This window comes from Monodelphis domestica, chromosome 6, assembly GCF_027887165.1.
Source record: "Monodelphis domestica isolate mMonDom1 chromosome 6, mMonDom1.pri, whole genome shotgun sequence".
Taxonomy (NCBI): domain Eukaryota; kingdom Metazoa; phylum Chordata; class Mammalia; order Didelphimorphia; family Didelphidae; genus Monodelphis; species Monodelphis domestica.
The window spans coordinates 31591265-31618964 of record NC_077232.1 but is presented as its reverse complement, the minus strand read 5'-3'; the positions used below and the strand labels follow the sequence as shown (position 1 = coordinate 31618964).

Below are 27700 nucleotides of genomic sequence, written 5' to 3'. Positions count from 1 at the left end.
GGAATCAATCAGGAAGAGCTGTGTTCGAATTCATCCTTTTGACAGTTACTGTGTGTCCTTGAACATCTCTCCACAAGTTTCTTGTCTCTAGATCAGGATTACATTCTTTCTCTCATGAGGATTAAATGATATGATGTGAGCCCCTTAGAAAGCTGTCCCAGTGACCAGTTGAGTATTATTCAGAGGGGAGCGAACAAACGTTCAACAACTGGATCTCCCAGGAAAATGAAGGCTTTTAAGTTTAATCTGCACCATTCACATTTTCTCCAACACTATTAAAAAGAAAAGCCTGACCCCAAACCTTGTATGTTCTGTTTTAGAATCCATATCGTGCATTGCTTCCAAGGCGCAAGAGCTGTGCAATGAGTATTAAGTGACTTGCCCAGGGTCACACAGCTGGGAAGTGTCTGAGGCTACATTTGAACCCAGGACCTGTCTCTAGCCTTGCTCTCAATCCGCTAAGCCCTCTCTGTTCCCCATCTGAGTCTAGACAAAATGACGAAATGAGCCTCTGTTGTCTTCCAAGATGTAAATGCTCCCTGTGATAACTACAGGCCAGGTCCAGACCTCCTCCACACCCTCTGCGAAGTGGGTTAGGAGGCTTAGGAAAAGCAGACCGGCTGCCCAAAGCTTCCGCCGAATTAGTCCGGGGCTCCCCTAGCCCGGCCCCGCCCCACTGGGCTAGACCAGCTCCGAGCCTCGTCCTGCTGGTTGGCTGTAGCCTGAGTGCTCCTCCCCGCTTCGGAGCTAGCCAGCTCCTTCCTCCCCTTTCCTAGCTGGGCCTCTTCCGGGCCCCCCACACTCACGGAGCTGGGGACGCGGCAGTATTCTGGAGCTCGCCTCGGACCCTGGTCTGGGAAGTAAGTGTCCTCAGCTTCGATCCTGCCTCTGGAAGCGAGGACTTCCCCGGTGCAGTTTCCATCTTCTTACCGGGGACACGTCCCCTCTAGCCCTACAGAGCTAGCCCGGCTCCCGCGTCCCCGGACCGTGTGGTCCAAGTCCCGGATGAGCCTGGGCCCAGCCTCCTTCGGCGGAGAAGAAGAAATAGTCTTCCTTGGGCCTGGGGTCTCTGCGCATCGGAATGCAGCACTTACCTGGGCCGGGCTGGCTCTCTTCCCTTCCCGACACCTCCCCTGTTACTGGTGTCATGAAATGTCAGAGCTGGAAAGGAACATCGGAACCCCCTCATTTTACAAAAGGGGAAACTGAGGTCCAGAGAGGAGACGTGGCAAAACCCGGACTAGAACCTAGATCTTCCAAATTCTAGTCCCGAAGTCAGAGAGGCAGGCAGCCTATTGAGTTGGAAAGTGAGTCGGCCTGGGTCCTGGTTGTGTGTGACCCTAGGCAAGTCTCTTAGCCTCTTAATGTCCCAGAGAAGGTACCATTCGGTTTGGTGGACGGAATTTCCCCACTCGGAGTTCCCCATACCAAATGAATTCCCAGACCCACCCCTCGCATCGTCAAAGAACCTCTTCTTTCCCAAGCTCCCTCTCCATAAGGAAGAAGAGGATGAGTGTAGGTTTTCCTGCCCCGTCTTCTGCTCCTTCCTCCTCTCCTCATAGGTTTTGGGGGACTTTAGACCCTCATTTAGCCAATGAGATCCTCTCTTCATTTCATCTTCATTGAACTTTCAATAGCATTTTTTTTTAAACCCGTACCTTTCGTCTTGGAGTCAATACTGTGTATTGGCTCCAAGGCAGAAGAGTGGTAAGGGCTAGGCAATGGGGGTTAAGTGACTTGCCCAGGGTCACACAGCTGGGAAGTGTCTGAGGCCAGATTGGAACCTAGGACCTCCCATCTCTAGGCCTGGCTCTCAATCCATTGAGCCACCCAGCTGCCCCCCTTCAATAGCATTTCTGCTCTCTCTCTCTCTGTCTGTCTCTCCCTGTCTCTCTCTCTCTGTTTCTCTCTCTGTCTCTGTCTCTGTCTCTGTCTCTGTCTCTGTCTCTGTCTCTCTCTCTCTCTCTCTCTCTCTCTCTCTCTCTCTCTCTCTCTCTCTCTCTCCCTCCCTCCTCCTTTTCCTCCCTCCCTCCCTCCTCTCTGTCTCTGTCTATCTGTGTGTCTCTGTCTGTTTCCTCTTTCTCTGTCTCTCTATCTCTCTGTCTCTGTTTCTTTGTGTCTCTCTGTCTCTGTGTGTTGCTGTCTTTCTGTCTGTGTCTGTGTCTCTGTGTCTGTCTCCCTTCTCTCTCTCTTTCTTTGTGTCTCTCTGTCTCTGTCTCTCTGTCTCTCTCTGCCTGTGTGTGTGTCTCTCTCTCTGTCTTTCTGTCTCTCTGTCTCTGTCTCTGTCTGTCTCTGTCTGTCTCTGTCTCTGTCTGTCTCTGTCACTGTCTGTCTCTGTCACTCTCTCTCTCTCTCTCTCTCTCTCTCTCTCTCTCTCTCTCTCTCTCTCTCTCTCTCTCCCCCTCTCCCTCCCTCCCTCTACTGTATAGGATGTGAAATAGGATGTCTTTGTTGTCTAACCCTTGTCTGCAGCTGGTGGTCCCTCCCTGGAACTCAGGGATAGACTGAGGCTAGGTTCTTGATGGGTTGGGACCTTCCAGAAGACTTTCTTCCTGCTCAGAACTGCCTAAAGTTTTTCTCATTTCATAGAATCACCAAATTTAATGGATACAATTCAGGGAACAAAGGAACAGGACACCCCCCCCCCATTCTGAGGGCACCTGAAGGACACTGGGGAGAGGCAGTTTGGGCAAGTCCCAGCTGGGTCAGCGCTTACTCAGGAGCCTGTTGGAAGATCCAACAGACTCTTATTAAGTGTTATTTTGTATTTGTGTATCAGAGATGCCCAAAGTAACATGGTCCTTTGCCTCTTCCCACCTTCCCACTTTCAGGGCTAATGGAATCTTATGAAATCCCAGAATGTGAGAGCTGGAGTAGAATTTGTGAATCTTGAATTCAGATCCCCTTTCCCCACATTATAGATTAGAAAACAAGTCTAAAGAAAGGAATTGTCCCACTGACCTTGGACAAGATGAATTCCATCCAGAATGGCACAGAGGGCTATTAACATTCTTGTTTTGTTTCTAGATTTATTTTTTACATATTTCTATTGTTTGTTGATTTGATTTTTTAAATGAAAGTTTTATCATTTAACATGATTTTAAAGGTAAAAGCAAAAAATAAAAAGTGTGGCTAAGGGACTAAAATCACATGACTTCCAACCAGAAGTATGTTGGAGTTAGCTGGTTCAGCCTTGGGGGAGAATCTATTGTTAAATTTTTATATTCTAACACTATTCTTTTTTTTAATTGAAGAATTTTATTTAATTAATTAATTTAGAATATTGTTCCATGGTTCCATGATTCATATTCTTTTCCTCCCCCTTCCCCCTTATTTGACATGTAATTCCACTGGGTTTTACATGTGTCATTGATCAAGACCTATTTCCATATTATTGATATTTGCATCAGGGTGATCATTTAGAGTCTACATCCCCAATCACATCCCCATCAAACCATGTGATCAAGCAGTTGTTTTTCTTCTGTGTTTCTGCTCCCACAGTTCTTCCTCTAACACTATTCTTTTGTTGACTATTTAGGCTTAAGAAAGTGTTGGGAGAAAATGTTAATAATGCAGATTAAACTTGAAAGTGTGCCATAGTATAGTTTTTTTTTTCAGGGTTATTTGTTAAATATTTACTACCACACCCCGGCTTCCACTCCAGCTTATCTTTGATCTCATGAAAAGTTCCAGAGCATGATTCCAAGTTCTATACCTTTTTCTTCACCCAGATGATCAGTACCTTTAAGGAGGAGGCCAGAGGCCTGGCCACTTCTCCTGCTTCACCATCCACGCAGGGCTTGGGCACTAATTGTGGAGATGTCCTGGACACAGAATCCTCCAAGAAGACAGTTAAGAAGCCTTTGGATTCCTATGGATTGGGTGATCCTGCTGCTAAGTTCTCCCAGAGGAGCCCATACCTCTCTTCTCGAGGAAGTATCATCAAATGTTTTCGGGATGCAGCTGAGGAAGGTTATAAGGCCTACCATTTGGATGAATATGATGAGGACAAGAACCCTAATGTGAGTCCACCCCTCTGGGAAAATCACAGGGAAAAGTCCTGGGGGTAGGTGATGGGGAGAAGACAGGGTTGCTGCCAGACCCATCTCCAATTTATTATTTGTTAAAAAAATTATTGAGCCTTAATCTAGTCCAATGACCTGTATTAGCATCAATATGTATAAAAATTAAAATATAACTCCAATTTCACATAAGGGATAATTTGTGTGAAGGAGATGATGACTTAGAGAGAGAGAGATTTTGGGGGAAGCTAGATGCCTCAGTGGATAGAGAGCCAGGCCTTGGGATGGGATGTTCTGGGTTCTGATCTGGCCTCAGACATTTCCTACCTGGGTGACCCTGGGCAAGTCACTTAAACCCTACTACTTAGCTCTCACCACTCTTCTGCCCTGGAACAAATACAAAGTATTGATTCTAAGAGAGAAGGTTTAGGGAAAAAATAGGGATTTTTCACCCAAGAATCTTGATTTCTGACAAGGATTACATGGCACTGCCAGCCAAGGGTTTATCTAAACTTTTTTTTTGCAGTTGTAGTTATATTTTCACTCTGTGTTACCAACTGAGGTGATGAGTTCCCAAAGTTTACTTTCTCCCCCACATAAAAATAGAACTGCCTTCTATTTTTTCTCAGCTGACTTCATCCAATCTTCCAGTACTCACTCTTTCCCCCTCCCTTTTCTAGCCCTACTTTTTAATGAGGTCAGGACCTTGGTGGTATTTCTTTGGACTCAGGAGGAAAGACTGTGATTCCTGTCTGTGTATCAGCCCTGACCTGGAGCTCTCTGAGTTTTTAATAAAGAGCAAAAGAATGTTCGAATTGGAAGGGGACCTTCCCATGAGAGAGAACATCAAATGTCAGGAAGAGCGGACTTTAGACTTGACACAACACTGTCAGAGCTGAGAGGAAACGTAGAATATAGAACACAGAATGTCACAGCTGAAGGAAACTATAGCAAAGAAAATATTAGAATTGAGAGGAATTTTAGAACATTGAATATCAGAACTGGAAGAAGCTTTAGAATACAGAATGTGAGAGCTGGAATATAGAACACAGAACATTGAATTGAAGAGCTGGAAAGAATCTTAGACTATATCATGTGAGAGCTGGAAAGAGCCTTAGAACAATGTGAGAGTGGAACATAGAACACAGAACATGGAATTGAAGAGCTGGAAAGAATCTTAGACTATATCATGTGAGAGCTAGAAAGAGCCTTAGAACAATGTGAGAGTGGAACATAGAACACAGAACATGGAATTGAAGAGCTGGAAAGAATTTTAGACTATATAATGTGAGAGCTGGAAAGAGCCTTAGAACAATGTGAGAGTGGAACATAGAACACAGAACATGGAATTGAAGAGCTGGAAAGAATCTTAGACTATATAATGTGAGAGCTAGAAAGAGCCTTAGAACAATGTGAGAGTGGAACATAGAACACAGAACATTGAATTGAAGAGCTGGAAAGAATCTTAGACTCTATCATGTGAGAGCTAGAAAGAGCCTTAGAACAATGTGAGAGTGGAACATAGAACACAGAACATGGAATCCAAGAGCTGGAAAGAATTTTAGACTATATCATGTGAGAGCTGGAAAGAGCCTTAGAACAATGTGAGAGTGGAACATAGAACACAGAACATGGAATTGAAGAGCTGGAAAGAATCTTAGACTATATAATGTGAGAGCTAGAAAGAGCCTTAGAACAATGTGAGAGTGGAACATAGAACACAGAACATGGAATTGAAGAGCTGGAAAGAATTTTAGACTATATAATGTGAGAGCTAGAAAGAGCCTTAGAACAATGTGAGAGTGGAACATAGAACACAGAACATGGAATTGGAGAGCTGGAAAGAATCTTAGACTATATAATGTGAGAGCTAGAAAGAGCCTTAGAACAATGTGAGAGTGGAACATAGAACACAGAACATGGAATTGAAGAGCTGGAAAGAATCTTAGACTATATAATGTGAGAGCTAGAAAGAGCCTTAGAACAATGTGAGAGTGGAACATAGAACACAGAACATGGAATTGAAGAGCTGGAAAGAATTTTAGACTATATAATGTGAGAGCTGGAAAGAACCTTAGAACAATGTGAGAGTGGAATATAGAACACAGAACATGGAATTGAAGATCTGGAAAGAATTTTAGACTATATAATGTGAGAGCTAGAAAGAGCCTTAGAACAATGTGAGAGTGGAACATAGAACACAGAACATGGAATTGGAGATCTGGAAAGAATTTTAGACTATATAATGTGAGAGCTGGAAAGAGCCTTAGAACATAAAGTGAGAGTGAGAAGGGACTTTAGAATATAAAAAATTAGATATGGAAGAAACCTTAGTACATATAATGTCAGAATTGGGGGGGACCTTAGAACATAGAGCTTAGAATATGGCACTGGCAGAAACCTTAGATTGAATACTGTCAGCACTAGAAGGGTTAATGAACAAAGAACATTAAAGCAGGAAAAAGAATTTAGAAGTCACTTAACCCAATGGTTCCCAGACTTTTCAAATAGGAACACACCATTTAAATGTCAGAAATATGTTGCAGACATGCACGTGACAGTAGTTATACTAAGAATATAAGTTAGATGAACAAACCCATAATGCCAAAAGGTGTTATTCTTTAGCAACACACCAAGGTGAATTTGCATTCATTCATTAAACATCCTTTTGAAAAATACTTGTATGTGGGAAGCATTTATCAAGTCCACAGAAGGTGTGTTGACTTCTTTTGGGATCTGCATAGGAATTCCAGGGTCCCTTGGGATAACTTGTCCTCCCTTTGTAGGTTTCTCTTTCTTCTGGCTCAGAAATCACTGATTTAGTTCAGCCTTCTCACATTAAGAATAAGCAGTTTCCTCATCTGCAAAATGAAGTCATTACAAAAAATATTGATTGCCACTCTTTTTTGTGGTGGTGAAGCATTGGAAACCGAGGAAGTGCTTGTCTATTGGCAAATGGTGTGGGTGGGGCTGAACACATTGTGGTATGTGAATATGAGAGATGTTATTGTGCTGTAAGAAATGATAAAGGGAATGAATGGTTTTAGAGAAACTTGAGATTTGTCTAAACTGACACAGAGTGAAATGAGCAGAACCAGAACAATGAACACCATCATAGCAACAAATCCAAGACAAAACTTTGTAACACTTAACTGCTCAATGTAATGATCAGCCTCAATTCCAAAGGAACTATGATGAAATATTCTTCTCCCCCCACCCTGACAGAGAGATGATAGACAAAATGCAGATTGAGACATAGAATTTTTGGAAGTGGCCAATAGGAGAATTTATTTTGTTTGGCTATGGATATTTATTACAAAGGTTTTCTTTTCTTTTTAATTCTTTTTTTCCCCCATTAGGTTCAGAGAAGGTGGGAGGGAAAGAAAAATGAGTTTGTGTTCACTAAAAAGATTAAATGATTAAAAAAAATGAGCCTCTGAGGCAGTTAGGTAGCTCAGTGGTCTGAGAGCCAGGGCTAGAGACAGGTTCAAATCTGGCCTTAGACACTTCCTAGCTGTGTGACCCTGGTCAAGTCACTTAACCCCCCTTATTGCCTTGGAACTAATACATAACATTTATTCTAAAATGAAAGGTAAGGGTTTATTAAAAAGAAATGGGGACCATAATAGTACCTACTCATGGAGTTGTGAGAATCAGATGAGATAATGTTTAGAAAGTGTCTAGAAACCTTAAAAAACTATACATTCTGGCTCTCATCACTGTCTTCATTATCTAGGGGCTCCATGCTCCTATGTGTAAAGATTAAAATTAATATCCAGTACTCCAAGTATTATATTTAATACTATTTATTAAATATTTATCTTGAAGTCTAAGGAAGTAAGGCTAGCAAAAACCAAGAGCCACTCCTCCCTCTTCCACCAGGGAACTAGAGCCCATATGGGCAGAAAACAGAAACTCCCCCCCCCCCCCCCCACGTAAGGATACACACAAACAGGACAAGGAAAAGGGGATTGTGGGAAATGTAGTCTTTAGGGTTCAAGATTCTAAATCACTCCATAGGAGAATGAAGTGCTGGGAGAGTGGTGGGGTCTGTTGTGGTGACTGGTCCATTGCGTTGATTGCGGTTGGGTCTTCTTGACTTCCAAAGGCAGCTCCCTCCATCATCCCCTTCTCTCCTCTTCCTATTTCTTTCTCATCTGCAGGGGATTATTAACTTTGGTACCAGCGAGAACAAGCTCTGCTTTGACCTTCTGTCCAGCCGGGTGAGTCCTGGGGCTTCAGCTGAAGAGAGAAATGCGGCTTTCCCTGCAATGACACCAAGGGAGACTGAGGAAGGGGCAGGGGGCACAGCACGACTCCCTTTCTGGACTGTGGGCACGATCAGAGGCAGGAGCCAGAAGGCTTGGCGTGCAGGGCAGTGAAGAGAGACAGGATGCTGGCTGATGTGTGTGAGGGGTGAGGGGAGCATAGTGGATTTGTATTCAGGAGTTTGAATCCCGATTCTCCTATATCTTTGTGGATTCAAGTAAGTCCTTACTCATTCAGGACTCCAGTGTCCCCATCTGTAAAATGGGGATATGGTACTTCTGCTTCACAGGCTTCTCATTTTGAAAAACTTGAAGCACTAAAATGAAGCGTTGTTTATTAAGTGTCTTCTGGACAATAAGCTAGTGCTTAGGCATGACCCAGTCCCTGCTCTCATGGGGCTTCCAGTCTAGATGTTTACAAGTAGCTGTTCTACTCTCTCCTCTTCCCCACCAGCTGAATCAGAAGGACATGCACCATATCAAGCCTCCCCTGTTGCAGTACCCTGACTGGAAAGGACACATGTGGTAAGGAACCCCCAAGGACCCTGGTAACCGAGTCCTGGGCATCGAGGAGAAGGGCAGGGTTCTTAGGGTCCCTTCTTAGGCTGGAAGAGATTATCTATTTCATTTGCTGCTGTGTAATTAGAATCTGCTCCCCACAACTCTAAATCCCAGCATCCCACTTCCATTCTCATGTTCCGCCCTTACGTTTTGGTGATAAAGTTTTGTGTAGCTCCATCCCTGGCTCTCTTCTCCCCTGATAGCGGTTTGTGGCGGTGGGGTGAGTCCCAGGCAGGGGCTATTGCAGATGAGAATATTAGAGGAGAGAAGGGACTATGTGAGAACATAATGTTAAAGCCAGAAGACACTTTGAAACCTAAAATGATGGAGCTGAAAGAGAATCTAACCTAGAACTCTGCCAATAAGTCAAAAAATATTTATTAAATACTAAGTACTGGATATGCTCACCTAGACTATTAGAGTGGCAAAAGGGACCTTAGAATATAGATTGTTTGAGCTGAGAGAGAATCTAGAACTTAGAACAGAGAATGTGAGAGCTAGGAGAGACCTTAAGGGAGGTAGTGTGGTATAGTGGAAAGAGCACTGGGACTGAAGTCAGGAAGAACTGAATTCAAACCCAGCCTCAGACACTTAACTATGTCCTGGGCAAGTCACTTAACCCTGTTTACCTCAGCTTCTGCAGGGACCTTAAAACAGAGAACATCAGGAACTGGCAGAGACCTTAGAACAGAGAACAGAGAATGTTCAAGTTGGCAGGGATCTTAGAAGAGAGAGAACAGAGAATATCAGAACTGGAAGAGACCTTAGAACAGAAAACAGAGGGCATCAGAGTTGGCAGGGATCTTAGAACAGAGACAACAGAGAATATCAGAACTGGAAGAGACCTTAGAACAGAGAATGTCAGAACTGGAAGAGACCTTGGAACAGAGAATATCAGAACTAGAAGAGATCTTAGAACAGAGAATGTCAGAACTGGAAGAGACCTTGGAACAGAGAATGTCAGAAGTGGAAGAGACCTTAGAACAGAGAATGTCAGAACTGGAAGAGACCTTGGAACAGAACAGAGAATGTCAGAAGTGGAAGAGGCCTTCGAACAGAGAATGTTAGAACTGGAAGAGAACTTAGAACAGAGAATGTCAGAACTGGAAGAGGCCTTAGAACAGAGAACAGAGGACATCAGAGTTGGCAGGGATCTTAGAACAGAGAGAACAGAGAATATCAGAACTAGAAGAGATCTTAGAACAGAGAATGTCAGAACTGGAAGAGACCTTGGAACAGAGAATATCAGAACTAGAAGAGATCTTAGAACAGAGAATGTCAGAACTGGAAGAGACCTTGGAACAGAGAATGTCAGAAGTGGAAGAGACCTTAGAACAGAGAATGTCAGAACTGGAAGAGACCTTGGAACAGAACAGAGAATGTCAGAACTGGAAGAGGCCTTCAAACAGAGAACAGAGGACATCAGAGTTGGCAGGGATCTTAGAACTTTGTCCTTCAGAGATGGAAGTCCCCATAAACCTCAGTGGGGGGAATACCAAAAAAACAGATGTGGCTTCAACATTCATCATTCCATGTGTTTGTTTGCTTGTTTCATAGCCTTCAGAATGAAATAGCTCGGTTCCTGTCCTACTATTGCAAGGCCCCTGCTCCCCTCAAACCAGAGAATGTGGGTAATTCTGTTCTTCAGCCTTTTCCTGACTTTTTCCCCTTGGGTTCTTGAGGGTACTTGGTATACCATCTGGGCTTTGGGGGGGTGTATTAGGGGAGATGGCCTGGCTTAGCCCCCTTTTTCTTCTTTTTTTTTTGGTATTGACAACCTTTAAGAAAGGATTTCTCTTCTTTAATCTTCTGGTCTGAGGAAGAGGAATTCATTTATTCATCCATCCATCTCTTTGGACAACAAACATTTGTTAAACCCTTACTGTGTAGTTTACCAAGGGAGATGCAGAGTGTACATAAGGTATTCCTTATTCTGATGGAAGGGCAGCTAGGTGGCATCCTAGTTCATAGAGCTCTGGACCTGGAATCTGGAAGATTTTGACTCATTTTCCTAAATTTAAATCTGGCCCCAGACATTTCCTAGTTGTGTGACCCTGGGCAAGTCACTTAACCCCAACTGCTTTTTCTGGAGATGTCAACTTTATCTAGAGGCAGCTAGATAACAGTGAATACTGTGCTGGTTTTAGAGTTAGGAAGACCCGAGTTCAAATCAGACCACAGATTCTGATGAATTATGTGACCCTGGGCAAGTTATGGAACTTGTCTATCTCAGTTTCCTCAACTATAAAATGAGAATAATAATAGTGCTTACTCGTGGGACTCAGATGTGATATTTGTAAAGCACTTTGCACATAGTAGGTACTTAATAAATGTTCCTTCCCTCCTCTCTTCTTTCCTTTCTTCCTTTATTTGTTCCTTATCCCATTTTCCTCTCCTTTTCTCCCTTCCTTCCTTCCTTCTTTCCTTTCTTCAGGTGGTTGTGGCGAATGGCTGTGCCTCCCTCTTCTCTGCCTTGGCCACAGTCCTGTGTGATCCAGGGGGTGAGTGAACTCTTCTGAACCACACGGTAGTGGGATCTGGGTGGTAATTTGATCAAGAGCAAGCTATAGTACCCTAGGGACCAGGCTCAACACTCCCATCAGCAAGGAGAACATCACTTTTCCTTTTTCCCTGTGCCTTCTCTGAATATTGCACCATTGGATAATAGATTTAGATCTGCAAGGAAATTTAGTGACCATCTAATCCAGGAGTTCTTAACCTAGTGTTCACAGCTCTTCTCTCACCCCTCTCCAACCAAGGAGTCTTTAGAGGATCCGTGAATGTGGATGAGAAAAAAAATTACATCTTGATTTTCATTCATTCATTTGTTTATTTTTTTAAACCCTTCCCTACCATCTTGGAGTCAATACTGTGTATTGGCTCCAAGGCAGAAGAGTGGTAAGGGCTAGGCAATGGGGGTCAAGTGACTTGCCCAGGATCACACAGCTGGGGAGTGTCTGAGGCCAGATTTGAACCCAGGACCTCCCCTCTTTAGACTTGGCTCTCAATCCACTGAGCCACCCAGCTGCCCCTGATTTTCATTCATTTCTAACTGAAATTTAGCATTTCTTTCAATTATGAATGTAGGCAACAAATATTCTGAAAAGGATTCTGAATGGGCTTTACCACGCTGTCAAAAGCATCCATGATACAGTAAAGGTTAAGAACCTCACATTTAGTCAACCCCACCTCCCACCTTGATTTATAGAAGAGGAACTGAGTCCCAGAGTGACTTGCCCAAGGTCACACAGGTAGTAGAAGAGTTGGGATTGGAACCCAAGTCCTTTGATTCCAAATTTAGCCCCCTTTCCTTTATGTCACATTAGTGTCATGAGAGGCCAAGAGAAATGGCATTGGAATCAGAAACAGCTGGTTTAAGTCCTAATGTTGATGCAGAACTAGCTGTATAAAGGTGCATGATTGATTTCCTCTCCCTAGTTTCCTAAGCTGTAATACTTCCATTATCCATCTTCCAGGGCTATTTTTAGGAAGCAGTTTCCTAAATCTTAAAGAGAGTATGTGTACACACACACATGCATGTGTAGACACGTATACACATGTGTATGTGCACATATATATGTGCATCAACATATATGCTAATATTATTGGTTAGCAATGAGAAAGGGTTCTCCTTTTTCAATGGAAAAAGTTGAAGTCCTAGAAATGCACTGACTTAGTGTGGGGGCCCCTCTCTGATTTCTTAGAAGGCTGATGATTACACCACTGTGTATTTTTGTGAATTTGTGAGGCAGAGTGGTGAGCAGGGTGGGCAGAGGGTGCTGTTTGTCAGGTGTGGAGCCCAACAATCCTCTTCGAGGTAGTTTTGGTAAGTGTGCCCTGCTGAGGATGTCAGCCAGGTAGAGTTCCAAGTTCTACTGACTGATTGGCTTAGGATGAAGCTAAAGTACCTCTAGGACTTAGGACTCATGAAGCCCTCTTCACTTCCTGCTTAGGGTTCTGTCTCCTTTCCAATAGAGTAACTATGAAAGCCTCCTCCGAGCAGTGCCAAGACATTAGAGTGGGGCATTGGAAAGGGTGTTTGTTTTAGAGTCAGGGGTCCTGAAAAACATCCTAGATCTGCCATTTACCACCTGCCTGACCTTGAGCAAGTCATTTCCTTTGGCTTTAGTTCCCTCTTCTGTAATGGATGGAGAGTGACTAGATGACCTCAGTCCTTTCTAGCTCCAAACTTATGAACCTATAATCTCATTCTTGCTTTTCACAATGAAATATTGTGTGTTGAAAAGGGCTGATGGACTTCTGATGTTGGGAAGGAGACTTTAGGGGAGCTGAGAGCAAGATGAGTCAAAGTCACAGTAATAGATGTGGTCCTGGGGGTGGTAAGAAGGTTGGCAAGACAAGAAAAAGAACTATGTTCTCTAGTTCCATCTAGATGAGAAAAAAGAAGACAAAGAGACCAGGGGATGCCAGTAAATTGCTGCTGGTAAAAACTCATGCCCCAATGCAGACTAAAATTGTTGAGATTAGAAAGAATTGAAAATTATTCCCTTGAGAAGAACCACAGAAGAAAAACAACTGCTTGATCACATGGTTTGATGGGGATGTGATTGGGAATGTAGACTCTAAATGATCACCCTAGTGCAAATATCAATAATATGGAAATAGATCTGGATCAATGACACATGTAAATCCCAGTGGAATTATGTGTTAGCTATGGGAAAGGGATTGGAGGAGGGGAGGGAAAGAACATGAACCTTGTAACCATGGAAGAATATCCTAAATTAATTAATTAAATAAAAGTTTTCAATTAAAAAAAGAAAACTATCCCCTTATGGAAGAAGAGTTCATCAGTAATTAAGAATGAGTGAAGCCACTGGGATAAAAAGAGGAAGAACAATCAAAGATTGATGGTGTCAGAAGGATGCAAGGTCTGGAGGGATGTTAGAGGAGGTCGTTGATGGTAATCATGCATTGTGTCCACCTTGGTAACATCAGAACATTGTTAAAATTCTGTCCTTTCTAGACAAGGATTTGCTAGAACTAGGATGTTCTTTCCTTAACTGTACGGTTCATGCTGTGATAGAAATTCTGATGGATGGCACAGATTCCTTCATTACAGTGAAGAAAGTGGAGGCAGCCCCCTGGAGGGGGGGGGACTAATACCGGGGAATTAGATAACCAGATTCAAGAAATTAAGGCATCTATGGATCTTCCCCTCATTCATCTTGAGTATCATAAAGAGATGGGCACTAAACCACCTAAAAGAATCATTCAATATGGCGCAGCTATAGTAAACCAGACCTCAGCAATCTTTCTCCAACTTGTTTGTTCTGAGCTTATGTAGAAATACTTAGGCTATTGGCCAAAACTTGTTTGAAAATTGTTCTGCGTAGCTCAGGAGCATACTTCATCAATTGTCTTCATTAATGAAATCGATGCCAGTGGGACCAAAAGGTCTGATTCAAATTCAGATGGAGAAAGAGAAATCCAGTGAACAATGTTGGAGTTGTTGAACCATTTGGATGAATTTGACTAGAGAAAATGTGAAAGTGATTATGTCCAAAAAAATGAATATAGACTTTGAATCCAGCACTAATCAGACCAGGATGTCTTGCCCAGAGGATCGAGTTCACTTTGCCAGATGAGAAGACCAAGAAATGCATCTTTCATACTCTTACAAAAAGAATGACTTTGGCAGATGATGTAACTTCAGATGATGTGATGCTGTCTAAAGTTGACTTGTCTGAGGCAATTTATACAGAAGACGATCTGATGGCCTGAGAGAATGTAGAATGAAAGGAACAAATGAAGACTTTCAGAAATCTAAAGAAAATGTGTTTTATAAGAAGCAAGAAAGCACCCCAGAGGGACTCTGAGATTTAAATTTATATATAATGAAATTTATATAATTATCCATTTATTTTATTTATATAAATTTATTTATAACATATTTATATAAACTTATATTTATATAAATTCATATAAATGTCCATGATTTAATTAATTATTAATACATTTCTATATATTACTCAGGCATGATGTGTGGGGTACTGTGCTAGTCTTTTGTTCACTGTGCTTGCATGGTATTCCACGATAAAACATTCTCTTTCAGAAAGAAAAAGAAAAATAAGGGTCAATGCTAACATTTCTGTGAAACCCAGTATTTCTGCTTAAATTCTCCTGAGTCAGAATTACCATTTTAAAATCATAGGTTTAGAGCTGGTTTGGGCTTTAAAGATGATTACGTCTAACTCCATCATTTCATTTTTTCCCTTTTAAAAATATTGCTTTAATATTTTTGTATTAACAATAACTAGTTTCTCTTCTTCCCACTTCTTCTTTCAGTTGAAAAAATAAAGCCCAAATCTTTGTAACCAATATGCACAGTCAAAGAGAGCCCTCAATTGACAGATGTTAAATTTCAATTCCTCACTCTCTCCGCTGATATCCGATCTGTTGCCATGGCCCATCACACAAGCTGGAATTTGAACCCAGGATCTGGCTTTAAGTCCAACACAATTTCTTAGGATCTCCAGAGTCTCAGCTTTTGGGCTTGAGTGTTGGAGGTGTAAAAAAATCTAGAGCAAAAATGACTTACTAAATATTCCTGAAAGACAGAGATGGCTAGAAGGGGCCAGGAAGTGGAGGATAGGGATGGAGTAAGGAGAATGGAGTGGGATGATTGGAGGGAATCCCAGGAGAATGATCCTCTTTTCTGCCCTTTTTCTTTCAGAGGCGTTTCTGATCTCCAGCCCCTATTACGGGGCCATCTCTCAACACTTGTATCTCTATGGGAATGTTCGGCTTGTCTTTGCCTACCTAGACAGCAGGGTAAGAGATCCCAGGATTCCCAGATGGGACTTGAGCTTTGTGGTTTGACCACAAGGAGAAAAGGGCATTTTCTGAATTTTGGAATGGGCACTAAGGTGGAGAAGACAATGCATTTGAAGTAGCAAGAGAATTACAGTCACTTCCCACTTCCCAGGTAGCTCAGGGCTAATCAGAGATGATTGCTTAGGATTTTCAGTGACACCCCCAAGTCTATGCTCTGGAAAAGAAATGGAAATGCCAAGAGTTTGAGTCCTTGGGGATCTTACAGTCTCATGTCAAGGTGGGAAGGACAGATCATATGCTTGTGCATAAATTTACCAGGTGCCAACACAGATGTGTACATGAAATTTCCTCCATTCAGTCAACAAGCATTATTAACTAAGCAATTTATATATGCCAGGCATTATTCTAGACTGCGATTACAAAGACAAAAGTGAAACATTGCTTGCCTTCGAGGGGCTTATGTTCCATTGGGTGATAACACAATTCTAATATAATAAAAAAAAATCAGAATTATAGCGAGTATTTATAGAGTGTCTCCTTTGTGCTGGGCACTTGCAACTATTATCTGATCCTCCTTTGAACCCATTCTACCTGGGAGGTAGGTGCTATTAGGATCCCCATCTTTATAGATGAAGAAACTGAGGCAGACAGAGATTAAACATTATAAGTATTTACAAAGTATATGTAAAATTATATATGAAGATTTTTGATGTGGCTGTGGGAATTAAGAAAGGTGTCATATAGAAGAGGGCACCCAAGCTGAGACTTGAAAGAGGCAGGAAACGGAAGCTATGTATGGGGGAGAAGTAAGAAAACCCATTTGACTCAACTGTAGCAAATATGAGGGAGATTGATAATCTGGAAAGAGAGATTAGGGACAGGTTATGAAAGGCTTTAACTGCCAAAGTGAGGAGGTTATTTGTAATCCCAAAGGTGATAGGGAGCCACAGAAGTATGGGGAGGGAGGGTGAAGGAAGGTCTTGTCAACCAATGGGATTTAGCACAAAGTCTTTCTAGGTCACTGGGATGGACAGCCGCCCCTTCCAACTTACAGTCAAGAAGCTGGAAGTAGCCCTTCAGGGAGCCAAATCTGAGGTATGTGGACCTCAGCCCAAAGCCAGTGGATGGAAATTGATGGGCTGATGGAAATGAAGCATGGGGAAGCTAGGTAGCTCAGTCGTTGGAGCCCCCAGCCTGAGTCGGGAGGACCTGGGTTTGAACCTGGCCTCAGTCACATCCTAGCTGCATCACTTAATCCTGTTTGCCTGGTCCTTGCCCTTCTGTCTTAGAGTTGTTACTAAGACAGAAAGGAAGGGTTTAAAAGAAAAAGGAAAAAGAAATTGAGCGTGGAATTGAGGTGTAGAGGCTGATTCCTTCTCAAGCCTTGAAGACCAGGGATTCACGTGGGATGTAGTGCATGGTGGGAAGTATGTGGCTCTTTTGCATAGAGGTGACCAGGGAAGGATTTGTCTTCTCCAATAGGTTGCTGTGTGATCTTGGGTAAGTTACTTAATCCTGATTGCCTAAACCTTGTCACTCTTCTGTCTTAGAATTGATACTAAGACAGCAGATAAAGGTTATTTAAAAAATTAAAAAAGGGGAAGTTTTTGAGGTAGGATTTGAACCAAGGTCTTCCAAATTCAATCCCTGTCTACCACTCCTCTTAGCCATCTCTGATCTTTGAGGGTCTTCCCAGCTCTAACAGTTTGTAATTCAGTGACGCTGTCCTGAGGCACGCATGGTTCTTGCTGTGGAGCGGTGGGATGGGTGGAGTTCAGTTTAAGTGCTTCCTGACCCCTGCCCACTCCATCCACACTACTTATGTTGTTTCAGGGAATAAACGTCAAAGGCCTTATTCTCATCAACCCCCAGAACCCTCTGGGTGACATCTACTCTCAGGAACAGCTGCAGGAGTACCTGGAATTTGCAAAGAGGTTGGGTCTTGCTTCCCCCTGCCCCCACCACACTTAGGGGAAAATATGGAGCCTTCAGGTGTTGGATCTCTGGGTATGTGTTTCTTTTCCAACTATGGGTTCTACCTCCTGGTAGTAGCTTAGAGATGAGGGGTTTGGGGCAGGGTAGGGCAGGGGGCTGTCTAATGGCCAACCCTGACCCCCAAGTTGGAAAAAGAGCAGTGGCTCCTCACTGGGAGATTGTTCGGGGGATGCTGGGATGGACCATTCTTGCTATTCTTTGATGAGCAACAGGGACAAAGATGTCACCCTCTATCATCAGCCCGTGGTGACATCCCGGGGCCCTTTCACTGCCTCTCTTTTCCCTCCATCCAGGCACGAGCTACATGTGATAGTGGATGAAGTCTACATGCTGTCAGTTTTTGATGAAGCCGCCATATTCCAAAGTGTCCTGGGCATGGACAGGTGAGGGCCAAAGCTATGTTGGTGAGAGCTGGGATGTTTTCCCCACTCCCTAGAAAACCCCTGATTGAAGCGGCTTCCCATGGTATAGACCCTGGTGGGTCATCTGAGAGCTTTCATGTTCTGCACATCCCATCCTCTGAGACTCTCCTCCTGAGTGATGGCTTCCAGTGAAAACCAGCAGAGATCCCGGGTGCTGAACGCCTTCTTTCTGAGGGATAGATAGCACAGTGTTGTGGAAAGAATCTGAGAACGTGGCTTCAAATCCAGCCTCTGAGGCTGGCTACCAGGGAGATCTTGGGCAAGTCGTGTAATAACTCCATCAGCTTCAGTTCTTCATCTGTAAAGTGGGGGCCATAACAGCACCAAGTCATAGGGTTATTATAAGACTCGAGTGAATTTGTATATCTCTCTATGTATGTGTATGTATATGTTTTGATATGTGTGTATATACACATATACATATAAGTGGAGAGCGGGGAAGGGAGAGAAGGAGAGAGAGGGGGGAGAAAGAGGGAGAGGGAGAAGGGGGAAGAGAAGGAATGAAGGAGAGAGAGACAGAGATGGAGAGAGACAGGCAGAGTTAGACAAAGAGAGAGAGAGAGAAGAAGAGAGGAGAGAGACAGACAGAGAGAGAAAGACAGACAGACAGAGAGGTGAAGAGAAAGAAGAAGAGAGGAGACAGACAGACAGACAGAGACAGACAGACAAAGAGAGAGAGAAGAAGAGAGGAGAGAGACAGACAGACAGAGAGACAAAGAGAGAGGAAGAGAGGAGGCAGACAGACAAAGAGACAGAGACAGAGAGAGGCAGAGAAGAGAGAGGAGAAAGGGCGAGACAGACAGATAGAGAGACAGACATTGAGAGACAGAGAGAAAGAAGAGACAGAGAGAGAGGGAGGGAGGGAGGGAGGCTAGCTATCCTCATTGGTTCTTGTATTAAGTCTGTAAAATAAGGTATGTTGGGAAATTATAATCCTCATGTCTCAGAGGAGGAAGCTGTGACTCAGAGCAATGCACTGACTTGCCTTTGATCCCATAGGTTTTGGGGTTTGACCTGGGGTCTGCAGGTTCTTTCTACTGCATTGGGCATCATAAATGAGGAAAACCAACAAGGAGGAATTAAGTGATTTATCCATTGATCAGAACTAGAACCCAAATCCATTCATCCATTTATTCATTCATCGAGTCCTGAGGGTCCTGTGCTTATTCTAGTGATCCTACATAGTTATCCCTTTGTGTCTATCCTCCCTCTAGGCTTCCAGATCCCCAGAGGACCCACGTGATATGGGGGACCAGTAAGGTGAGCCCCTCATCACACCAGACTCCGGGGGGAAGGAAAACATACGTTTCCCTTGGGAGTCAAGGAAGGGTTGGCCGCCATTCAGAGTTTTTCTCCTACAGGACTTTGGGATCTCAGGCTTTCGCTTTGGCGCCCTATACACAGAGAACCAGGATGTAGCCAATGCTGTGGCTTCTCTTGGCTGTCTGCATGGTGTCTGCGGCACCGTTCAGTACCAGATGGCCCAGCTGCTTGGGGACCGAGGTGACAGAGCTGGGTTTCCAACTTGAAGCTGGGGGCCTTGGGCTCAATGAAAAGTAGGGAGAATAAGGAAAACACTCTGAATTTGCCCATCTTCACCACTGTGATGAGTCTTGGAAGTAGATAGGGAAGAGAAGCTTCTACTATTAAAATAAATGGGGTAGGGGCAGCTAGGTGACTCTAGATAGGGAGCCAAGCCTAGGGGTGGGATGTTCTGGGTTCCAATCTGACCTTAGACACTTCCTAGCTACTCGACCCTGGACAAGGCACTTAATCCTTATTGCCTAGCCTTTACGACTCTTCTTCCCTTGAACCAATACACGTATTGATTCTAAGATGGAAATTAAGGGCTTTAAAAAAATAAATGGGGTAACGCTTTAGTAGGGGAATTAGTGAAGTGGTGCAATTCCTTTTTGGGACTCCCTTCCTCCTAAGCAGACTGGATCAACCAGGTATACCTATGTGAAAACCATGCCCGACTCAGGGCTGCGCATGCCTATATCACAAAGGAGCTGGAGACCCTGAACATCCCCTTCCTCAGGACCAAAGCCGGTTTCTTTGTCTGGATGGATTTGAGAAAGGTGAGGACAGTTATGGGTCAGGACCCATTCTGGGTAGGTGAAGGAATGATGTGTTCCTCCACGAGCTGAACATTTCTGAGGTTTCTAGGTGCCGGGCACTTCCCGAGGGGCCAGAGACCCAGAGACGAAATAAAGTAGACCTTTGCCATCAGGGAGCTTATAGCCTACGATGAGGATTCAAAATGAAAACCAAGCAATGCAAACTATATTCAAAGTCACTGATTTGTGTAAGGGTTAAATGAGGAGTTTTGACAGAATAACTTCAGTTTTAATGAGAATAGAGTAGAGTTGGAAATTAATATTATCCCTTTAAGCCAGAGAAAAGAAAACTTTTGGCAGCTTTTAACAAAAAAATAGAGCTTTGAAGGAAGCAAACACTTCTAAAACAGATTGGTTGAATGGTCTCCGCAAGGCACGCAGCACGTGAAGGCGAGTAATGAACAGCGTACCTGGAAAAGATGTCTGGATCCAGATTGTGAAGGATTGTACCTGCCAAATGGAGGAATATTGTCCTAGGGGCAGTAGGGAGCTATTAGGCCTTCTTGAGCAGGGGAAGCTGGACATCAAATTAAGAGTGGACATCGTCTGATGTCAGTTTGTTATCTGTGTGTATGTGAATGGTTGTCAAAGGGGAGAGCTTTGAAGTAGGGAGACCGATGGGGGTTGTGGCAGGACCCGACCTTGAGCTTCTCTAAGTCTTTCAACTTGCTCCTAGTACCTGTGCACCGGCACCTTTGAGGAGGAGTTCTCTTTGTGGCGGCACTTCCTAGACCACAAGGGTACTTCTGCTCTGTGGCAAGGCCTTTGAGTGCCACGACCTGGCTGGTTCCGTCTAGTCTTCTCAGACAAGATTCATAGGCTACAGTTGGGTAAGAAATTTGCTGTTTCCCTGAGCCCCTGAAACACCTTCCTCCCTTCTCCCCATCAGCCCGATGAGCTCCAAATCCCAACTATCTACACACTTCTGAGTCATCTCTTTCTTCTTTTCTCTTCCATTGGATCTTCTGGGTCTTGTCATTTGCCTTGCAACTACTCCCTGAAGAATTTCTGGCCTTTCCATCCATCCTGAAGCTGACCTCTCCTTTATTTGTTGTTTTTCCCAGTTAGGTGTGAGGTCCTCAGGAGGAGGGACTCTTACTTTTCTATTTTTATCTGTACCTTCCAGGGGTATTGGGAGGATCACATGAGATTATTTTTGTAAAGTGCTTGGCAGATAGAGAGCACTTAATAAATGTCTCTTTTTCCCTCCCTCCCTTCCTCCCTTCCTTCCTCCCTTCCTTCCTTCCTTCCTTCCTTCCTTCCTTCCTTCCTTCCTTCCTTCCCTTCCTTCCTTCCTTCCTTCTCCTTCCTTCCTTCCTCCTTCCTTCCTTCCTTCCTTCCTTCCTTCCTTCCTTCCTTCCTTCCTTCCTTCCTTCCTTCCTTCCTTCCTTCCTTCCTTCCTTCCTTCCTCCCTTCCTCCCTCCCTCCCTCTCTCCCTCCCTTCCTTCCTTCCTTCCTTCCTTCCTTCCTTCCTTCCTTCCTTCCTTCCTCCTTCCTTCCTTCCTCCTTCCTTCCTTCCTCCCTCCCTTCCTTCCTCCCTCCCTTTCTTCCTTCCTCCCTTCCTATCTTCCATCCTTCCTTCCTTCCTCCCTTCCTATCTTACTTCTCCCTCCTTCCTTCCTTCCTTCCTTCCTTCCTTCCTTCCTTCCTTCCTTCCTTCCTTCCTTCCTTCCTTCCTTCCTTCCTTCCTTCCTTCCTTCCTCCCCTCCTTCTCTTCCTTCCTTCCTTCCTTCCTTCTTCCTTCCTTCCTTCCTTCCTTCCTTCCTTCCTTCCTTCCTTCCTTCTTCCTTCCTTCCTTCCTTCCTTCCCTTCCTTCCTTCCTCCCTTCCTCCCTTCCTCCCCTTTCCTATCTTCCATCCTTCCTTCCTTCCTCCCCTTCCTCCCTTCCTCCCTTCCTTCTTCCTTTCCTCCCCTCCTTCCTTCCCTCCTTCCCTCCTTCCCTCCTTCCTTCCTTCCTTCCTTCCTTCCTTCCCCTTTCCTTCCTTCCCTTCCTTCCTTCCTTCCTTCCCTTCCTTCCTTCCTGCCTTCCTTCCTTCCTTCCTTCCTTCCTTCCTTCCTTCCTTCTTCTCTATCCTTTTACTTGTTTTCCTAGTGCTTAGCATAAAGTAGTCACCTAATAATTCTTTTCATTCATCTATCCATTCATCCATTAATTCATTCATTGATTCAGCCTTCCTCTTTGATCCAATTCGACCAACCCTTGTCATATGCTTTCTCTGTGGCAAACCCCTTTCCTCAGAACTGAGAATATAAAAAGTCCATTAAACAAGAATTTATTAGATTCCTGTTGTGTGTCAGGCAAGGCACTGTATCACCAGGAACTGGTGATACAAATAGAAAATGAAGCAAACCCTGACCTCCAGGAGCCTCTTGTCTATTAAGGGGCATAAGGCTAATAAGTCACTCAGTCCAAATTTATTAAGTACCTGCTGTGTACTTGGCAGGTAGGAGTACTCGGAGCAGGTACCTTCTATCAGATTAGGCTGTAAAAAGCGAAAATATAAGCTCAAGTGTGATGGTGTCAAAGAGATGTAGAAAAAATTGGAGAATGGGGAGAGCACTCTTAGCAGACGGTATTTGTGAAGGCTTTTATGGAGGAGCTTAAAAGTTGAGCCTGATGAGAAAATGAATCTACCAGAATCTACCACATTTCCTGTGACTGTCTAGCCCGCTTTAGAGACCCAACTCCCAACTCCAACCCAGACCCACACTGGTACCTCTATGCTACTTGGTCCTTCCTTTCTTTCCCCAGGCATGCAGCGGATTCGTGGAGGTACTTGAGAAGGTGCCCCTCGGGCCCAAGACCCCCTTCACCTGCTAGCTCCTGAGGTGAGGTGGCCTTTGACTCAGCCCAAGGAACTGGATGCTAGATGCAGGCTGGAAACCAGACTCTTTGGACTCTCACTGTACGCAGGAAAGTAAGCAAAACAGAGAGAAGCGGAGGAGTCCTGGGCAAGAGGTTGTACTTTGGACCGTTAGGGGCCTCCCTCTGCCACAGATATATTCTTTTGCTTCTGCCCAAGCAGAATGTGCAGGAAACTCCTTGACAAAGCCGGCTTCTGCCCATCTCCCTGGGAGGCCTCAGCCCCTTCTTGAAATATGGAGTGGAAATAAAGGTTTTCTTTTTTAGTATCCTGTTGTTTTCCCTATTCAATCAGTGAGCTGTATCACACAGTAGGCAGGATCACAGGACACTATCCAACCTGAGTGGGTGGAGGTATTACCTTTGAAAAAAATATAAGACATATGCCAGGCAGGAACTTTAGCAGCTCAGCAAATTAGGAAAGGCTCACTATTAAGACTGTGCTTCTGAAAGGAAGCTAGGGTTTTTATTGAGAAGAGTCAGAGGCTTCCTTCCTTCCTTCCTTCCTTCCTTCCTTCCTTCCTTCCTTCCTTCCTTCCTTCCTTCCTTCCTTCCTTCCTTCCTTCCTTCCTTCCTCTCCTTCCTTCCTTCCTTCCTTCCTCCCTTCCTCCCTTCCTCCCTTCCTCCCTTCCTCTCTCCTCTCTCTCTCCCTTTCTCTCTCTCTCTCTTTCTTTCTTTCTTTCTCTCTCTCTCTCTCTCTCTCTCTCTCTCTCTCTCCTTCCTTCCTTCCTTCCTTCCTTCCTTCCTTCCTTCCTTCCTTCCTCCTTCCTTCCTTCCTTCCTTCCTTCCTTCCTTCCTTCCTTCCTTCCTTCCTTCCTTCTTCCTTTCTTTCTTTCTTTACTTTCTTTCTTTCTTTCTTTCTTTCTTTCTTTCTTTCTTTCTTTCTTTCTTTCTTTCTTTCTTTCTTTCTTTCTTTCTTTCTTTCTTTCTTTCTTTCTTTCTTTCTTTCTTTCTTTCTTTCTTTCCTCTCTTTTCTCTTCCCTCCCTCCCCTCCCTCCCTCCCTCCCTCCCTCCCTACCTTCCTTCCTTCCTTCCTTCCTTCCTTCCTTCCTTCCTTCCTTCCTTCCTTCCTTCCTTCCTTCCTCTTCCTTCCTTCCTTCCTTCCTTCCTTCCTTCTTCTTTCTTTCTTTCTTTCTTTCTTTCTTTCTTTCTTTCTTTCTTTCTTTCTTTCTTTCTTTCCTTTCTTTCCTTTCTTTCTCTTTCTTTCTTTCTTTCTTTCTTTCTTTCTTTTCTTTCTTTCTTTCTTTCTTTCTTTCTTTCTTTCTTTCTTTCTTTCTTTCTTTCTTTCTTTCTTTCTCTCTCTTTTTCTCTTCCCTCCCTCCCTCCCTCCCTTCCTCCCTCCCTCCGTCCCTCCCCTCCCTCCCTCCCTCCCTCCCTCCCTCCTTCTTCCTTCCTTCCCTTCCTTCCTTCCTTCCTTCCTTCCTTCCTTCCTTCCTTCCTTCCTTCCTTCCTTCCTTCCTTCCTTCCTTCCTTCCTTCCTTCCTTCCTTCCTTCCTTCCTTCCTTCCTTCCTTGTTTCTTTCTTTTCCCTACCTTCTGTGTGAGAAATGATACTAAATATTGATTTTTAAGGAGAAGAGCAGTAAAGACTAGGCAATAACGGTTAAGTGACGTGCTCAGGGTCCCACAGCTGACATTATTTCTTAATAACAAAAACTGATAAAGTTTGCAAAGCACTGTGCAAGCATTATCTCATTTGAACTCCACACTGGCCATGAATAGGTTCCAGGCATTTCCATTTTTTAACAGAGAGGTTATAAGATTTGCTCATAGTCACATTTGAATCCAGGATTTACCAACTCCAGGATCTTCTGGCTTGGCATTATCCCATCGTACTATTTCAGGATTGTCCTCATTTTACAAATGGGGAAAATGAATCATGTAACCATGGAAAAAATATTCTAAATAAAATAATTAAATAAATAAACTTAAAACAAAAACAAAAACGGGGAAAATGAAGCTGAGAGGTTGTGTTGTGCAACCAGTGCCTAAATGGAAGGTTTTGAATAAAGGATCTCATTTGATCTTCACAATGTCTGTGATTGAGGTACCATATATATTATCATCCTTGGACAGTGGGAAGGGTCCCAGATTTGGAGCACTCTGCTGTTAATTGCCTCTGTGGGCAAGTCTTAGCCTCTCTGGGTCTTAGTTCTTGCGTCTGAAAAATGAGGGGGTTGGGCTAGATCTTGGATTCCGTCCCATGGTGACAACGCGATCCCATTTTACAGATGAGGAAACTGAGTTTCAGAGTGAGGATAATGTCTTGTCCATGGTCACAAAGAGAGTAAGGAGGAGCCCAAAGCTCCTAAACCCAAGTCCAGAGCTCGGTTCATTCCTAACACCTTCGGTGATGATGCCTCAGTCCTGACCCCAACCCTAACTCCGCAGGGTCTATGGAGAATAGGCGAAAAAATCACCGTCCGTCTTAGATGCTCAGGCTACAGACCCCAGTTCTTGCGCACGCGCAGGTCCTCCAGATCAGGGTTTGCCTGCATAGAGGGTATGTATGCCTTCTGGAGAGGGCCGACTTCGCTTTTGGAACAGCAGAGTCCGCGCTGGTTCCTCCCGGCTGCCAGGGGGCGCACTCCTGGTCCAGCACCTCCGGCTACATTTCCGCAAGTGTAGTGCGTCGCGCGCCGCGCGCAGCCTGTCAGTGTCAGGGGGCTGGGCCGGCCTCCGAGTGAGACTCTGCCGTTGCCGGCCTCCCATCCTAGCCGGGCCCGGAACTGAAGGCGACCCCGGCCCGGAGCCCCCCATCCTCGGCCTTTCGTCCCTGAGCGGGGCATGAGGCGGTGACGGAGCCCGGGGACGCCGCGCGTGGCCTGAGGCGGAGGTAAGCCGTCCTTGAGTAGGGGCTGTGTAACTCCCACTCAGAGAATGGGGGGACAGTGTAACCCCGATGGGGAGGGGTTCTCAGGGGCTGGGGGGAGCAGGGGCTGTGTGACCCCCTTCTTCCGCTCCTTGCCCCGGAGCCTGAAGGGAATAGCGTTACCCTGATAGGGGAGGGAATGTCAGGAGCAGTTTACTACACTCCTCTTCCCCCAGAGTGCTGGGGCAGTGTGACCCCCACCGGGAGAATAGGGGGGGATAGTATGCCCTCCAATGGGAGAGTAGGGGAGGTCAGGGCAGTGTGCTCCCCCCAATGAGAAGAAAAGGGGGGATTTTGTGCCTCTCAATGGAGAGATGGGGTCTGGGACAGTTTGACGCCCCCAACCCTTAGGAGAATGGGAGGGGGAGGAAGATCAGGGATAGTGTATCCCTAGTGAGAGGTGAGAGGAAGGGAGTCAGAGATTGTAAAGGAGAATGGAGGAAGGAAGAGTGGCAAGGAATAGTCCCCCTTACCCCCCAGACCCACCACCAGCAGAATGGCTGGAAGAAGGGTGTCAGTTTTGTTACGAAACCTCAGCTAACTGGTGGAATTAGGGCAAATGCACCCCAAAAGCTAGAGGGAGGAAGATGGCGGGCAAAATGGGAGAGGAAGGAAAGAAAAAGGTCCCTTTTCTGCCTGTGGTTTTGGGAGGGGACAGAATCTGGATATTTGGAAAGACACCCACCTTTAAAATTCTTTAAAGATATTACTTTAAAATCCAAGTATTCAGAATTCACTAATTTTCTCAAATGTTTCCATTTTGCCATCTTTCCTTTCTCAATGTTTTTTTCTGTTCCTCTTTACCATATATTTTCCCCCAAATTGTTTTCTTTAATTTCATCCCCCTCTTCCCCTAAACTCTTATCCTATTACAGAGATTTAGTAAGATTTCCTTCTCAGCTACACCCACACTCCCTCTTTGACTTTTCTCTTCCTGCCACTCCTGTGGGGATTCAGGATAGCTCATGCATCTTCCATTTTGGTGCTTGTTTCATCTTGTTCCGCCTGCCTGGCACATAGTAATATGCCAAACAAGAACTTATATTTGATTCTGGAGGGAACAGGAACCCCTGGAGTTTCTTGAGTAGCAGACCTAAACTTTAGGAAAAAAGACTTTGGGTGGAGGACCAATTAAGGTGGAGAGACAAGAGATTGATTAGAAGGCTCTCTAGAGGTGAAGGCTTGATCTTGATAGGAGGGGACATATGAGAGAGATGCTGTGAAGGCAGGAACAAGATTTGGTAATATTGGATATGTGGGGTGAGTAAGGAATCTAGGATAACATCAAAGTAGGAGCTTGGGTCATTGGAAAGATGGTAGCATTCTGGGGAAGTTTGGAAGACAGAAGGTTTTATGGGAGGAGATAGCAATTGAATTTCTATTTTGGTCATGTTGAGTTTGAGATGTCTATGGGACATCCAGTTGGCGAGGTCCAAAAGGCAGCTGGTGATGGACTACAGCTTAGGAGAAAGTCGTTGGGAAAATAATTTAATTTCTCAGGGTCTCAGTTACTTTACTTGGAAAAAGAGATGATTGGATTAGATTATGACTGAGCACTTCCTGAAATCTGTGGTTCTGAATTTTAAATTGAATTTTAGACTTAAAAAAAAATTCAAGTCTTCTCTTCTGCCTTCATATGAGTTCTAAGACAGAAGAGTGATAAGGACTAGGCAATCAGGGTTAAGTGACTTGCTCAGGGTCACACAGCTAGGAAGTATCAGGCCAGATTTGAACCTAGGATCTCCTGACTCCAGACCTGCATCTTTACCCACTATGTTGTCCA

The 27700-nt window shown here is 44.4% G+C and overlaps 2 protein-coding genes and 1 pseudogene across 4 annotated transcripts in view; all 3 read left to right on the top strand.

Moving 5' to 3' along the window:
- Window positions 1–745: 745 nt before the first annotated feature.
- ACCS (1-aminocyclopropane-1-carboxylate synthase homolog (inactive)) lies at window positions 746–23315 on the top strand. Its single transcript, XM_056801918.1, has 15 exons — window positions 746–860; window positions 3732–4022; window positions 8186–8245; window positions 8745–8815; window positions 10409–10478; window positions 11286–11352; window positions 15546–15643; window positions 16664–16741; window positions 17480–17580; window positions 17935–18024; window positions 19278–19323; window positions 19425–19566; window positions 20002–20144; window positions 20860–21013; window positions 22936–23315. The coding sequence occupies exons 2-14, from the start codon at window positions 3732–3734 to the stop codon at window positions 20950–20952; spliced, it is 1350 nt and encodes a 449-aa protein (XP_056657896.1). The 5' UTR covers window positions 746–860; the 3' UTR covers window positions 20953–21013; window positions 22936–23315.
- On the top strand, window positions 11361–14688 carry LOC130455261 (26S proteasome regulatory subunit 4-like; annotated as a pseudogene).
- Window positions 23316–25635: 2320 nt separating the features above from the next.
- The window catches only part of EXT2 (exostosin glycosyltransferase 2), a 187851-nt gene continuing 185786 nt past the window's right edge, over window positions 25636–27700 (top strand). For 2 of the 3 annotated variants that reach the window (XM_007497354.3, XM_007497355.3), the window contains exon 1: window positions 25648–25881. The gene's annotated coding sequence lies outside the window, so the exon portion shown is untranslated. Of the gene's footprint in view, window positions 25882–27700 lie in introns of all 3 variants that reach the window. The other variant, XM_001362679.4, reaches the window with a different exon arrangement.